General features: G+C 58.4%; 1 protein-coding gene across 1 annotated transcript; it reads right to left on the bottom strand.

Moving 5' to 3' along the window:
* Positions 1-369: 369 nt before the first annotated feature.
* Positions 370-1893, bottom strand: POU3F3 (POU class 3 homeobox 3). The gene has a single exon (XM_022599228.3). The coding sequence runs from the start codon at positions 1891-1893 to the stop codon at positions 370-372; it is 1524 nt and encodes a 507-aa protein (XP_022454936.2).
* Between the last annotated feature and the right edge of the window lie 12763 nt (positions 1894-14656).

Raw genomic sequence — 14656 nt, forward strand, 5'->3', positions numbered from 1 at the left:
CCTCGCGAGCGCAGTTTTGGGGCGCTAGGCATCTTCACCCTTCTTTAAAAAGAAGCCCCCAAACGAACCCCCACCAGAGTAGAAACGAGATCTCACGATCGCCCCCTTTTTTCTTCCGGTTTTGCCACGGTCGTGTATATAAAACAGTCTGGGCATTTCTAGGCTTTGTTTGATTGTTTCGCCCCTCCTTCCTTGGACTTCAAACGTCTCCTCGGTGCGTCCCTCTCCTTTCCCCCCGAGGGCGGGCAGGCCTGTCTTTGGGAGGAGGGGAGGGCGGCCCGGCCCGCCCGGCCGCGGTGGCGGCGGCGGCGGCGGCGTGACAGCGGCGGCGACGGCGGCGGCGGCCCGCTCCGCGCTGCGCCCGGGCCTTCACTGCACGCTTGTCTGCAGCCCGTGGTGCGGCGGCGGCGTGTCGGCGCTCACGGTGCCCACCTGCGAGTAGACGTCGTCAGGCGTCTGCTGCTGGATCCCGGGCGGCGTCATGCGCTTCTCCTTCTGGCGCCGGTTGCAGAACCAGACCCGCACCACCTCCTTCTCGAGCTGCAGGCTGTCGGCCAGGTTGGTGATCTCCTGCGCAGAGGGCTTGGGGCACTTGAGGAAGTGGCTCTCGAGCGCGCCCTTGACGCTCACCTCGATGGAGGTCCGCTTCTTGCGCTTGCGGCCCTGCGCCGCGATCTTGTCGATGCTCGTGGGGCTGCCGGTGCTCGAGTCCGCCTCCTCCAGCCACTTGTTCAGCAGCGGCTTGAGCTTGCACATGTTCTTGAAGCTCAGCTGCAGGGCCTCGAAGCGGCAGATGGTGGTCTGCGAGAACACGTTGCCGTACAGGGTGCCCAGCGCCAGCCCCACGTCGGCCTGCGTGAAGCCCAGCTTGATGCGCCGCTGCTTGAACTGCTTAGCGAACTGCTCCAGGTCGTCAGACGTCGGCGTGTCCTCGTCCGAGTGCGGGTCGTGGCTGTTGAGTCCGGGCCCCGCGCCGCCGCCGCCGCCGCCGCCGCCGTGGTGCGGGGGTCCCTGCGCGTGGTGCGGGTGCGGCGGGTGCGCGTGCGCGTGGTGGTGGTGGTGATGGTGGTGCTCGGCCAGGTCGGGAGTGTCCCCGCGCACCAGCCCCGGGTGCACCAGGCTCTGGGCGCCGCCGCCCGCGCCGCCGCCGCCGCCACCGCCCGGCCCCGGGGGCGCGCTCAGCATGCCGTTCACCGTGAAGCCCCCGGGCTGCGAGTAGAGCAGGCTCTGCGGCGGCGGCTGCTGGCCCCCGGCCATGGACGGGAGGTGCGCGGCGGCGGCGGCGGCGGCGGCAGCGGCGGCGGCGGCGGCGGCGGCCCCCCAGCCCCCGGGGTGGCCCTGGTGCGGCGGCGGCGGAGGCGGCGGCGGCCCGAGGTGCGGCGGCCCGCGGTGGTGCAGCGCGGTGCCCGCGTGCAGATCGTCGCGCCCCGCGCCGCCCTTCACGTCGGGGCCCTGGGGCGGCGGTGGCGGCGGCGGCGGCGGCGGCTGCTGGGGGCTGCCGGCCATTCCCACGGCGCTGCCGGACCACGGCGAGCTCGCCTCCACGGCGGCGGCGGCGGCGGCCGCGGCGGCGGCGGCGGCGTGGGGCAGGGCCGTCACCCACTGGTGCGCGTGGCTCAGCATATGGCCGCCGTTGCTGGCGGCCATGGCCCCCTGCATGAAGTCGCTCTGCACCATCTTGACGGAGGCCGGGTCCCCCCGGTAGGCACCCGAGGTCACGGCGGCGCTGCCGGGCGGCATGCCGCCGCCGCCGCCGCCCGCCCCGCCGCCGCCCCCGCCGCCGCCGCCCCCGCCGCCGCCGCCGCCGGCCCCCGCCGCGTCCGAGTGGACGATGGAGCCGGCCGCTAGCAGGCTGTTCCCCGGCAGGTAGGGATTAGAGGCCGCCGTGGCCATCCCGCTCCGCTCCCGCCACCCTACCGCCGCCACCACCGCCGCCGCCGCCGCAGCAGCAGCCGCGGCCGCCGCCGCCGCCGCCGCCGCGCCCCCCCGCCTCCCCCCGCTCCGCCCCCGCCCCGGGCCCCCGCCGGCCCCGCCGCCGCCGCCGCCGCCGCCTCCGCCCCCGCCGCCGCAGCCGCGGCCGCCGGCTGCAGCTGCAAGGCCGCTGGGCAGGGCGCGGGGGTCGCCGGCCGGCCTTGGTCAGCAGCCGCCGCCGCCGCAGCCGCCGCCGCAGGAGCCGCGCTCCGGGGAGGGGGGCTCGCTTCTCGGCGGGGCGCGCTCCGTGGCCGCCCCCCTCAGGGGGGGTCGTGGCCGCCCCCCAGCCCCGGCGCGATCGGCTTGCTCCAGCGGGGCTCGCCGGGCGGGGCGCGGGCCTGCGCCGGGGCTCCTGGCCGGGCGCGCCGGCTCGCGCTCCTCCTCCTGTCCTCGGGCGAGCGCGGACTCTGCCGGGGCGCGGGGCTCGGTCCACCTGCTAAGTGGAGGTTTTGCTGTAGGCAACAAAGAAAGCAGCCGCTCCTTTCTTCCGGACCAAACCGTGGACTACCGGCGACCGGCCGCTCCTCGCCGCCTCCTCAGGAACGCAGCTCACTCGTCTCCCCTTGGAGTAGTAAAACTTTTTTTTGTCCTTGAAGGCGTGGTGATGCTGGCTGCTCGCGTGCGGAGAGGAGAGGCTGGCTCCTGCTCTCCCCCTCCGGTCCTCTCGTTTCAAGTTTTGTTCTGTCCTAGGAAAACTTCTGGCGCTGGTGCATTTCTCTGAAGTTGCTATTGCCGGAGCTCGTGGTTGCCTCTGAAACAACAGTCCTTTTTCATTCTCCTCGCAACAGTCACAGTCTGATGCGACATCTTTCCTTCTGGGTAGAAATTAGGAGACAAATATAACAAGGAAAAAAATTGAACAGGAGAAAAAGGAGGTCGAGTTTCTCGGTTACCTTGCTGCTGACGGTTGGGGTTGGTGTTTTATTTTTTTCCCAGCAGAGGTCTGCAGGAGGAGGAAGAAGAGTGCACTGGTGGAGGTGGAGGTGTGTGTGTGCATATAGGGGATCCGTGATACACAACCAACTCCAGTGGCACGACGCACGGCTCGGAGGCTGCCCCGACGGCGCTGGCGCTGGCCGTGCCGGAGCGGAGTTGCCGCGGGAGCTCGCTCTGCGCCCTGGTTCGCGCGCTCTCCCTCTCTCTTCCCCTCTCCCTCCCTCCCTCGCTCTCGCTCTCTCGCCCTCTCGCCCGCCCGCTCGGATCTGACAGTTCGCTCTCTGTCCCTCCCTCTCCGAGCGGGGACTGTCGAATGTTTACCCTCTGCCGCGAGCGCGCACCCACCACTGCACTTTCCCAAATACAAGGAAGTCGAGCACCAGGGCCCCCGCTGATTGGCTACCCGCTGGGTGATTGGCAGGTCCGGAATGACTGGCTCAGGACGCGCGGCCCCCCTTCCGGCCGTTCCGATTGGTTGCTTTTTAATTTAGGCAGAGCGTCGTAGAAGCTGGAAATCTGTCGTCCCCCCCTCCCCCCGCCTCCTCCCTCCGGTTCGCCACTTTCTCCTCCCCGCCCCTCCTCCGCCACCCCCTCCGCCACATCTTAACTCTTAGTGTCCGGCCGAGACGTAGGCTTTCCCTCCGTGGCTCTGGGCATCTCAATAGGTCTGGGAGGGGGAGGGGAGGGAGAGGGGGAGGGAGAGGGGGAGGGGGAGGGAAGAAAGGGAAAGGAGCGGGGGGGGGGGCGTGCGGGGGTCCGAAGGAGAACGTAGAGGGGAAAATCGTGAAAAATAGCAACCTATCCACTCCACCTGGTACCGCGTTGTGCTGCCGTCCTCCCCGCCCCCCACCCCATCCCAGAGATCGGTAACGCGCCCGGCACGGATGTGCCATTCACGCCAATACCTATAGGCAGATGTGTCCCCAGTGGTTTCAAAGTTTCCTTGCTCCTCCACCAGCCGGCCCCCGTCCCCGCCTCGGCGGGGGTGGGAAGGGGGAGCTGGCGGCGCCGAGAGCCCGGGTAGCGGCCGCGCTCCTTGGAAATCCGCCACCGCAACTTTCCGCAGCCGCTTCGCGCCGGCAGCCGCCCCCTTTGTTTAAGTTCTCGGATGCCATAGTCTGGGAAACCTGCAGCCCGGGACCAGCGCCGGGCCCGCGCGTGCGAGAAGGACCGCAGGCTGCAGCGCGCTCCCCACCCCCGCCTCTCCCTTCCCCCGCCCCCTCCGCCGGGATTCCGGCGAGGAGCGCGCGTGCCCTTGCGAGCCCCGGGGTGCCAGGCGGCGGAGCGCTCGGCCGACCTTCCCCCTAGACACACCGTTAGTGTGTCTCCCCCCGACCCCCCCCGATCCACCCCCCGACCCCCAAAGGCGTCGGGAAGCCTGCAGCAGCGGGAGCGGCCTAAGGAAGCGGATCCGCCCGCCGCGCCCTCCACCGCTCACACTGTGTGCGGGTGCGTGTGTGTATTTCTTTATTTCGGTGCGGTCGTTATTAGCGGTGTTTCGCCTGCTCGGTATTCTTGGGCACGCTGGGGCTTTCTCTTTCTCTCCGGCCTCGGAGGGTCTGCGGCGGGCGGCGCTGAGCGCGTTCTCAGCCCAACCCGGCGGAAAGAGTTAAGGGAGCCGGGAGGGGGAGCGCGCGGGGTGGGCGGGAGAAGAGGGGGTGGGGGGAAGCGGCCGAGCGGAAACGCTGCACAGAGGAGCCTCAGCGAACCAAGAAAAAAGAGAAAGTGGCCACGAAAACAAGGGCAAATTGAACCCTCCTCGGGGATTTCCAGTGAACTAACCCGACTCGGACATTCAGTAAATACATCGTTCCTAATGAGTGTGCGTGTGCTTGCACCCCGCACCCGGCCGCGCTGCACCGGCCCTGCCCGCCGCCCCGGACGCAGACGGGGAGCCGCCGGGGTGCTCGGGGCTGCCCTTCTCCCGCGAATAATTCCTCTCCTGAGCGCAGTTAGGGGTACTCAGAGCCGGAGCTCTCCAGCCCAGTCGCAGACACGCAGCCCTTGCGAGATCTCGAGATGAACAGCGGGCGCGTAGCATTTGTGTAGGATCTGGTCCAGCTCCTGCGTGCCGGGCGGGGGGGAGAGATGCCCTCGTAGGTAGGTTTTAGTGATTCCATTATTGCGAAGGTATAGACCTGAACGGCGGCGGTAACCAAACCCCAGACAGAACGGATTTTTCCCTGTGCGTCCCCCTAAGGTTCCTTTTTATATTTATGTATGCGTATATGTATATATGAAAGATGGAACACAGATTTCATTGAATAAATCTGAGATCTCCAGGTGCAAACGTTTGAATAGTCGGTGCCAGCACCCCATGTTTTCCTTTCCTGCCGATTTTGCTTGGATTCGGCTCAAAAACCGAGAGAGTCTCGTGGTTTTGTTTACACTGAATGGGGAGGATAGGAACAGAGCCATGGGGCCCCTTTCATTAATATACAGTGAGGATTTTGTCTAAATTACTGCTATGAATTTCACAGTACACGCTTTCAAAAGCAGTCTCAGGTGGCCTGATGAAACGTGATAACGCTTCTGCTATCCACTTTACACACATCCACTTTCTTTCTTTTCAAGGAGGGTGTGTGTGCGCGTACGGGAAGCCCCCCAAAACGCCTTGCTCCTCGAAATCAGAAATACACTTCTGTTCCGAGCTCTGTCCCCTTCGTCCTCCCCCTTCGCGTACTTAGTTCTCCAGTCGCTCCCCAGCCCCACCCATCCGTCCCCTCCCTTTGCCGAGTGTGATTGTTTTGTCTGGAAAAAAAAAAATCCAAAGTATATAACAAGGGGAGAACAGTTAGTGCTGATTTTCATTTGCATACATTTTCATATATTTTGGTGAAAATAATAGACTAGTGGAGAGCTGGGCTTAGAGGAGTCGCTGGAAAGGCAAGACTAAGGAAGCACCGCTTCTGGGGAGTTGAGAATATGCCTCCCCCCACCCCAGTCACCTTATTATTATTTTTTTAAATGAAACATCTTCATTTATTTTAAAATCTAACCTTGGAAGTTTGCTCGGTAAGTGTTTTTCATTTTCTTTCCCTGCTTTCTCTTTTCTGCCCCTCCTTTCCGGTTTATTTATGCTCTTGTAGGTTTGGGAGCTTGTTTCCAGTGCTTGGGACAAGAGAGGGCAACTGTTTTGAAGGAAGGAAGGGAAAGAGTGTTGGGGGGAGAGTTAAAAAAACCCAACCCTGCTAAAATATTACATAAAACGATGGCCTCATTCCAAAGCTCCCCACGGCAAGGCACTTCACTTTTTTTTTTTTTTTTCTGGGGAGGAGGAGAGTGCTATTAATTTTAATTGTTGATTGTCAGGGAAATATAAAGGCCCTAGAAAAAGAAGTGATGATGAAGCACGCAGTATTATAAATATTTCTTGTTTTGGGGTTTCTTTTTTCTAGAGAATCAGGACTAGAGGGAAAGAAACCCCTTTTCTGTAGCCAATGCTGATGTGTTGAACTACGTGTGCCTGCCTGGGGTTGGGGTGAGGGATTCCTGCTGGGAGCAGGGGGATGGTGTGAGGGAGGGGGGCTTGGCAAAGGGAGGGCAGAGAGCTGGAGAAGAAGGAGGCAGGTGATGAAGAAGTGGCAGGAAGTCGGTGCCCCCCTGGTTAAGGCCGCGTCTGGGGAGCTGGCCGCAAGCTGCAGTCTCCCAGCTCGGTAGTGAAAGGCCATCAGAAAGAGGGTGATCAATCAAAACTAACCAGGACACCTTACACTTTATTCCCAAAGGAGGCTGGAGCTTTAGCGTGGCATAGTGTTTTACTTTGTTTTCTATTTTTGACGGCCGGCCTTGCCCCCCTCACCCCGCCCCCCCCACGACTCTCACCACTGTCCCTGGGTTTTGTAAAAATTAAGGGTGCCTTGCTTGCTAGGTGCAGTTAATTCGAGAAATATGGCTGGAGGAAATAGCTAGGCCAAGTCCAAGCCCATGTGAGAACCTTACTTACTGTAGTGAAATGGGCTGGAGAGGATCCTAAAAGGTTCTTGGTTTTGTTCTTTTTAGAGGAAGTCATGTCTGGGGTGGTGAGGGGGTGAGAATCAAATAGCTGGAATATTATTGCACTTTTGTCTCCGGAACACCTTGCAATTTGAGATTTGTAATTTCTTTGAAAACAGTTGATGCCAAATCAATGAAATGGTTTCTCAGGAAGGAGGAACAGGTTTCACTTGGGGAGGGGGGAAGAATCGCCAGTTTTCCGCTCCTTGTTTTGCGTGCCCGGCAGCGTCGCTTTTGACTGAGGTTAACTCTCTGTGCTCCATTGGACCAGATGCCATATAGAGCTGCTCCCTGAAGATCATTTGTTTCCTTGATGGGGAACATTTCTGAGCAGAGCATATTGGTTGCCATAGAGAGAAAAAGAAAAGGAAGAACACTGGTCACATTAAGCTATATGTTTGTGCACTGGGCTTTAGATAAAAGGACCTTGGCTCAGCCAAAGAGAAGAAGCCGAGATAGAGATTTCTAGCGCCACCAAAACTAGCTTTATTTTGTTTTGGACTTTTACAGTTGAAACATATAAGCTAATTTTATTTGTTGTTGTTAATTTTATATGACACGGTTTACTGAACAAAATAAACTTTGCAAGTGCTCGGGAGTCGCACTCTTGACTTGTCAGCAGGGGGCGCACTGACTCGTCTTAGCAGGTACCGTGCAAAATGCAGCTGTTTCAAAAGCAAATCTGCTCTTCCAAACTTGCCAAAGGAACAAATGCCCCTACCTTTCTATGCATATTCACAACGAGGAGTGAATTCATTGCAGAGCACAGCGCCTTAAAATAGAAGGACAGTGAGCGCCCCCCCCATCTCCCACCCAGCCCCTTCTGTGAAATGGCCCCGAAAGAAAAACAGTTCAAAAAACTATTCCTCCATTTCTTTCCGCAGAGTGGATGTAAGTCTGGAAAACAGAGTTGGGCTGTGAAAGCAAAAACACTTTACAAAATTATTAGGGGTATGTAGTGAGCTACCTCAGAAGCTGGCTTTCGGGTTGTATATTTTGGGAAACAGTCAAGAAGAGAAAAATACATTCTAAAGATCTTATCTACTAAATAGTGAACATTCTTCAACTTGATGCAGGCTTTGACTTCTAAATAAAAATCCAGCTCCTGGAGACCTAGTCAAGGCATCCTGGATCTCTTTTACTCCATTTGATATTTAGTGGCTCCTTTAATTCTTCATACCTCCTCTGGCTGTAGAAAGATTTTGGATTTATCCGTGAAAGGCTTGTTAGGGAAAAGGGAAAATACAAATAGCCATCCCTGAGAGGTCACTGTGCGCTTGAAACTTTTTGGCACAGTATGACTTAACACAGTTGCAGAAAAGTTTTAAGAGAGCACAGGCTTTCCGCCTCAGAGATTTTTAGATACAGACAAGGAAGACTGAACTTTATTGTGGGGAAGGATGAAAAGATATGTGGAAAACTTCCTAAAATAGTGAAGGGCAAATCCTGCCCGGTTCTGAGGAATTAGTCAGTTTGTCACTAACAATTTTCCCAAGGAGATTTGGAGAGCCTAAGAAAGGGAAGCCATGAGTGACTTGTGAGAAGCTGGCTTCCGTTGTTTAGCGGCTCCCCACACCTGTGAGTATGCCACCGAGCCTGCAGGAAGGGCCCCGGGCTGGAGGCTCTACCGTCCCTCTGGAGGAGCGGGAAAGACATCTTATCCTTTCGAACTCTACTCCAAGCCAGCCAGGTTCCAGCCAGAAGTTTTGCTTTGAAACTAACTTGAAAAAGTCAAGGTTTGGGTTTAAGTGGTATTTCATCTAGGAGGGCTGAAAGATTATGGGAATAACGTATGCAAAGGATTCACTTTAAAAAACATTTTAATTCCATGATTTTTATCCAGGAGCTCTCACATTTAGAGTCAGGAAATGTACTATCAGGTCTGTGCGAATAACACAAAGTGGGAAATGGAAGAAACCGTGTAATTTGAACCCAAACATGGCTTTTTCTTCAGCTCTCCGGACATTTCAGACAAAAGACTTCTGGGGGAGATCCACACGCACTAGACCAATGCCTCAAAGCTCTAGGTTACTTTGCAGGCCCTGGGCTGCTAAATGCATTTTAGAATTATTCAGGAGAAAGGGCACTTTTCTGTTTAGCCAGGCATTTTGTAAAACAGTTGTTAAGCAATAACTGTATTTATTGGGAGCGTACTTTTTGGTATCACTTTTCACTAACCATCACTGGCATGGTTACTATCTTGGCTGCTTTGTATGTTCCTTTTCTATAAAGTTACTTAAAAAAAAAACCTGGAAGGAAAAAAAAGCTTGCTACTCATGATATCTACAATCTTAGGTTACCTCGAGTAAAGGAAATAGAAAATAATAATTCTGGGTAAAGCAACAAGTTAATTCGAGAACTGGCATATTATAGAGACTGCGTTAGCATTCTGTAATGATTTGGAGGTGGGAACAATCAAGCTGGGTATGAATTAAGATCCAAAGAGCTGGACAAAGCTACAGACTTTAAATTGTTGGGGATGGTGAAATTGCTTTTGCCAAAAGAGAGAATGAAGAACATTACCTGGGTCAGATGTACAGAATACAAACTGGGTATTTACTCATTTGCTTCCATTTGAGAATGATAAGGTGCTCCGTCCGGTGCCGTGGCAGTGCAGAAGCACATTTGCCGTTAGCATTTACAAATTAAAAATGTGTAGCATACCCACCATCCGCACTGTGTGCTAGATCCAAAGAAAGGGCTCTTCAGTGGTAGCTTTTGGGTGGAAATGAGGATTTGTCATCTGGCTGGGCGGTGGGTGGGTTGTTTCTTGGTCTTGCTAAGTTTTGGGAAGTGTCCCGATGGTTCCTCCTGTGTGGTTCTTTGTATCACTTTGATAACTGATTTATCTGATCTGCAGGAAAGGAGCAAGCACTTAGTTCTCTTAGATGGGCTGAAAGGAGCAATGATAAATTCAGACACTTGTGATTTCTCGCCCTCAAGTAAGAAGCTTTACTGCTGACGCTTATAAGACAGCTTTAAACTGCAGACCACCTCAGATTGTGGAATCTAAATTAAGAAGGCACGATAAGTTGGTCATCGAGTGTATGCTTTTAAAACAACCCATTTCCAACAGTTTGCTCACTGTAGCTGCATTCGTGCACCTGACAAGTCTGGTAATGAAAGCTACCAATCGCTAGGGAAGCCGTGGCTGACACAACGTGATGGACTATTCTTGCCTGTCCCCCCCTCACCTCCCCCCACCAACAGTGGTCTTGGAATTTAAATTCACAGGGTTAGGTAACAGAGAACCCAGCCGATTGACCAGAGTAATGATGATGTATTAACAAAAACATGTGGGTATGTCTGGCTAGAAAAATATGCCAAGGTCAACTTGGTGTTTTTGTGTCTGTGTTTTTAAAAACAAAATATTAACTCAGCTTTGCCAGAGGGGTGGTTGGATTTTTTTGAGCTTGTGGCCCTAACAGAATGAACTCTCCTCTCTTCCTTGAGGACACGCCCTGCCCAGAACCCCCCAGATTCCCTGTATAGCTTCTCCTTTCTGGGTTGGAACCAGGTAGTCTCCTGATGGATGTCTGTAGCACACCAGAAAAAGCAATTCTTGTACTTTAGTGCCTCTGTTTTTTTTTTAACACTTGAACTTAGCTATTGTCTGAGGAGCCGGGTGCAGATTGCAGCTCTATCAGGCTGAACGCTGCTCTTTTGGGCATTTCCCCCAAATGATGCTTCTGTGGTGTCTTTTCTCCTGTGGATGCTGAAGCTCCCACTTCACTGCCCTGCTCCCTCCCTAGGCTCACCCTGGACTGTCAGCCTTAGGGGGTATTCAAGGCTGGCTATTCTGCTCACTTTTAAAATACAGTACCAATATTCACTGATAACTGATACTTCGGATACTCTGTGGTTCGCAGCAATAAAATTCCAGCACTAAAATATCTGGCAAAGAGACTTTGGCGGTAGAACTAAATGACCTTGCTCATTGTAGCTTCATGCAACTGGGGCTTGTTAGTCCCCAGTTAAAAGTTCTGTGTCTGATTATAGCTTTGAAGGCCCACCTCCTCCCCCCAGATTTCAGGTAGGGAGCCTGGTTTCTCAACAAAGCCCAAGGGGAGGATCCCGAGCCTACAGTGGTGTTGGACAGCCCTCAGCTCTTAATTTAATATTATATCAGGGTGCAAAAAACCTCCAGAAGTCAAGGCGTGTGTTGTCCAAATGGCTTAGGCTCTGTTCCCTTTATTTGAAATTCACATCGCAGAAACAAAACAAGTAAAACTTCACTTGGAAAAACATTGACTATTCAAGTCTCCAAAATTCGAAAACACTGGGGTGTCAGTGCTAGGGTCCAGCAAGCGATTCCTTTCCAGGGTTAGGAAGTCAGATTGGGACGTTCCCTAGAAAGGTTTGCTTTGGGCGCGGGGGGTGGTGGTGGTGGTGGTGTCTCTCTTCCGCAGCCGCAGGGTCCCCCTGCCCGCCCCCTGCTGTGATTTGCGGTCCTCCGAAGCGGCTTCTCTCGAATAGGCGGCGGCTTCTGGGGGTCCCAGGGCCGAGCTCTGCTTCCTTAGACTGCATTTTATTTTACTGAGAGCACAATTTGCATAATAAAATGAAGAGGACCCATTCCTCCCCTTTTCTCCGTACCCACTGCCCGGCAAGGACTTTGAGACTGTTATCTGAACACCCTGAGCGGCCTTCAGAAGTAGAATTAGCATTGCTTTTCTAGGGGAAAAAGAAAACGGAAAGCGATTAAAAGCGAGAAGGCCAGGGGAGAGGGAGTAAAGGAGGAGGAGTGAGGTGGCGGAGAAAGCGGGGAGGGAGCGAGGAGCGCGGGGCCAGAGGCACAAAGGGGAGAGAGACCAGACGGGGTGCGGGCCAGCGACGAGGGAAACGCTGAGTCACCCTAACCAGTCACCGGGGACAAGGCGGCGAGATGCCGCAGCCCAGGAAGAGCCGGTGCGCATCGCACCCCACCTTCTAGGCCTCCTTCCCGCCCGCCGCCGGCGGAGCGCGGCCGTGCAGCTCGGCGCCGCCCGCCCGCCTTTGTCACCAGCTCGGTGCGCGGCCGCGGGCTCCCGCGGCGGGCTTTGTTCTGGCGGAGCAGGGCAGGACCCCTCGCCCCGCCGCCCCCGCCCCCCCCCGCCCCCCCGAGCTGGGGAAGCTGGGGGTGGGGACGGGGCGAAGGGGACGGGGACCAGAGGAGCGTCGGCGGGCGCCTTGGAGCCTGGGATTTCCTGCCTTCGCTCTTTTCGTAATTGAGCTGTTCTCCTTCGGGGCGGGGGCCGGGCGGCGCGGGAGGTGCAGGACGAGCGGGAAAGGGGCGCCCGCTCTCCGCCTGCCGCGGGGGCGAGCGCGGCTAGCGGCGGATCCGCATTGTGTCCGAGTGTGCACGGCTGGAGGGGCGCAGGCATCGGTGCGGGAGGAGAGCCGCTGAATCTGGCCCCGCGTTCCAGGTTTCTGGCCAAGGTTTTGGCGGCTGAGGGGCGCCTCGGGTCAGTGCCCGGTTCTCCCCCAAGATCTTCTCTCGAGATGCTTTCGGACCGCGCGTGGGCGCTGTGGACGCGCCCTGGGTCCGGGGGATGCCCACGGGGAGCGCGCAGATCCCCGTCGCCGAGGCCTGTGGCTGGGACAAAGAGGCAGACGGCCGGAGCGACCAGCGGGCGGGCGCGCACAGGCACCCAGGCGCGCACCCCACCGGGGCCCTCCCCTGGAGCCCCCGCGCCTCGGGGCCCGCGGCTCTGCGTCTGGAAAGTTCGTCCCTCGCACAGCCCGCTCCCTCCTCTCACCCTTGCCTTTAGCAAACGGCGTGGGATCGTGTGTCACCCTCTCCCTAGCCACCCCCAAAGGTGTGGGCAGATTGCAAGAGTTGCTGCTCTGTTATTGTTTGTCAAACAGGCCCTTTCTCTTGGGAGAGGGGCGAGGGGCATGTGGCGGATCCCGGGCCAGGATTACATTAATCAAAGCATTATTTCCCCAGAGAAGCCGAGCACAAATGAGAGTAAATCCTAATAAAATTGGATCGCGGAGAAATGGTACGCTTTAAGTAATCTGGGCCGCCTGGTAAAAAATCTCACGTTTATAAGATGTGGGTCTTAAAAAAAAGTCTGCACACCTTTGGCCTTGGTTGCTGGGTCCGTATCGATCGGGACGGGGGACAGTCACCACCCCAAGCTCAGGTGAACTTCTGAAGTGAGAAAGGGACGTGGACACCCCGGAGTCCGAGGTTCTATTCCAAGGGTACTCTTGGCCCGGGCGCCCCTCTGGAGTATTTGCAGAGGCCCTGGGCCTGATCGAGACCCCTCGGTGCCCTGCGAGGACACGGACTCTTCCTCTGGGATCGTGGCTCCACCGTCCTCCTCTAGCGAAGCTGCAGGGCGGGCAGTCCCCGTGGGTGGCGGCGCGAAGCCCACCGGGCGGGCGGCGGGACTGCCAGGTCTCCCCGGCCCCCGGCCCAGGGCCCGCCCGAACAGGAAAGGGGGTGACTGCTGGGGAAGCCGGAAGCGCGGCTGGCCGCGGCACTTCTGGTACTTTCAGGTCGTCCCAGGCTGGAAGCAGGCTCGCACTTCGTCCGCCTCCGTTCCCCAGCTGGTAGGAAACTTTCCGATGCCCGGCGCGGCCGTGCGCTAGAGAAGAGCTCTCCTCCCCACCCAGAGCTCCGAGCAGGCAGGCAAAGCCCACCGGCCAGGAGGAGACCTCCCCGGCCAGCTCCCGTCCCCCTCCGGCCGCGGGACACGAGAGCGGACTATCTGGTGACAAGCGGGAAAGCGCCGTCCCCGTCCTGCGGGCGAGCAACAGCCTCCGGACTCCGCGCGACCTTCCAGAGACGCGCGGCCGAGACCGCTTCCGCGCCGGCCTCGCGGTCCCTCCTCCGCGCCAGAGGCCGCGGCCCCGCGAGGGCGGCGCCCCCTGCAGGCCGGCGCCGGAGGAGCCACCGCGCCGCCCGCGGGTGGCCGGGCCGCGTGGGTTTCCCGCGCTGCCCACGGCCGCGCCCGGCCCGCGCGCACGCGCACAGCCAGCGCCCCCTCCGCACGCGAGCTGCCGGCGGAGGGGCGAGGGGAGAGCCGGCTGGAGGAGGGCGCAGGAGGGCGACAGGAGAGCCGGGGGTGGGGGGGGGGATCGCGCCGGGTCACCCCTCCCTGGCCTTTCCTGCCCGCTCCCGACCCCTCTCGGGTCGGCGCCAGGCAACCCCGGCCAGAGTCGGCGGCCGCGCGCCTCGTTCCCGGCCCGCGGGCTCCGGAGTCCCGGGAGCCTCGCTGTCCGCTCGCCGGGCAGGGCCGGGCGCCGGGAGGAGCTCCCCTGCGGAGCGGCAGGGAGAGCGGCTTGGAGCGGTGTGCCTGTGCGTGTGTGCAGGTGCGGTGTGCGTGGTGCTGTGTGTGTGTGTGTGTGTGTGTGTGTGTGTGTGCGCGCGCGCGCGCGCGCGCGAGGGCTGCGTGCGTGGGCGGCGTGCGTGGGAGTGCGGTGCGCGCGCAGGGCAGGGCAGGAGGCGGTGAGGGATGCTCTGGTGTAGCTGTGAGATCTAAATCTGCCACCTAGAGCTCCCCCGCCCCCCCCACGCGGGCGTCTCCTTCCTCCGCCTTCCATACCCTCTGAGCCCCAGAGAGATCCCTCTTGGGGTCCTGGCATGTTCATGGACCCCCGGACTCACGTGAGCGAGGGTGAGCCGAAAGGGACCGTGTCCGCTGAGAAATGCGACCGAGAGCCTTTCCAGGCTCCTGCCTGCCCTTGAGACGGGATTTCACCCACTGGGAAGCCACGTTTCAGGGGCTTGTGTATCTGCTTTCTCTCGGTCTTGGCCTTCAAA

Source organism: Delphinapterus leucas, chromosome 13 (assembly GCF_059928025.1).
Source record: "Delphinapterus leucas isolate spDelLeu-1000000601 "Yukka" chromosome 13, BTC_Dleu_Yukka2, whole genome shotgun sequence".
Taxonomy (NCBI): domain Eukaryota; kingdom Metazoa; phylum Chordata; class Mammalia; order Artiodactyla; family Monodontidae; genus Delphinapterus; species Delphinapterus leucas.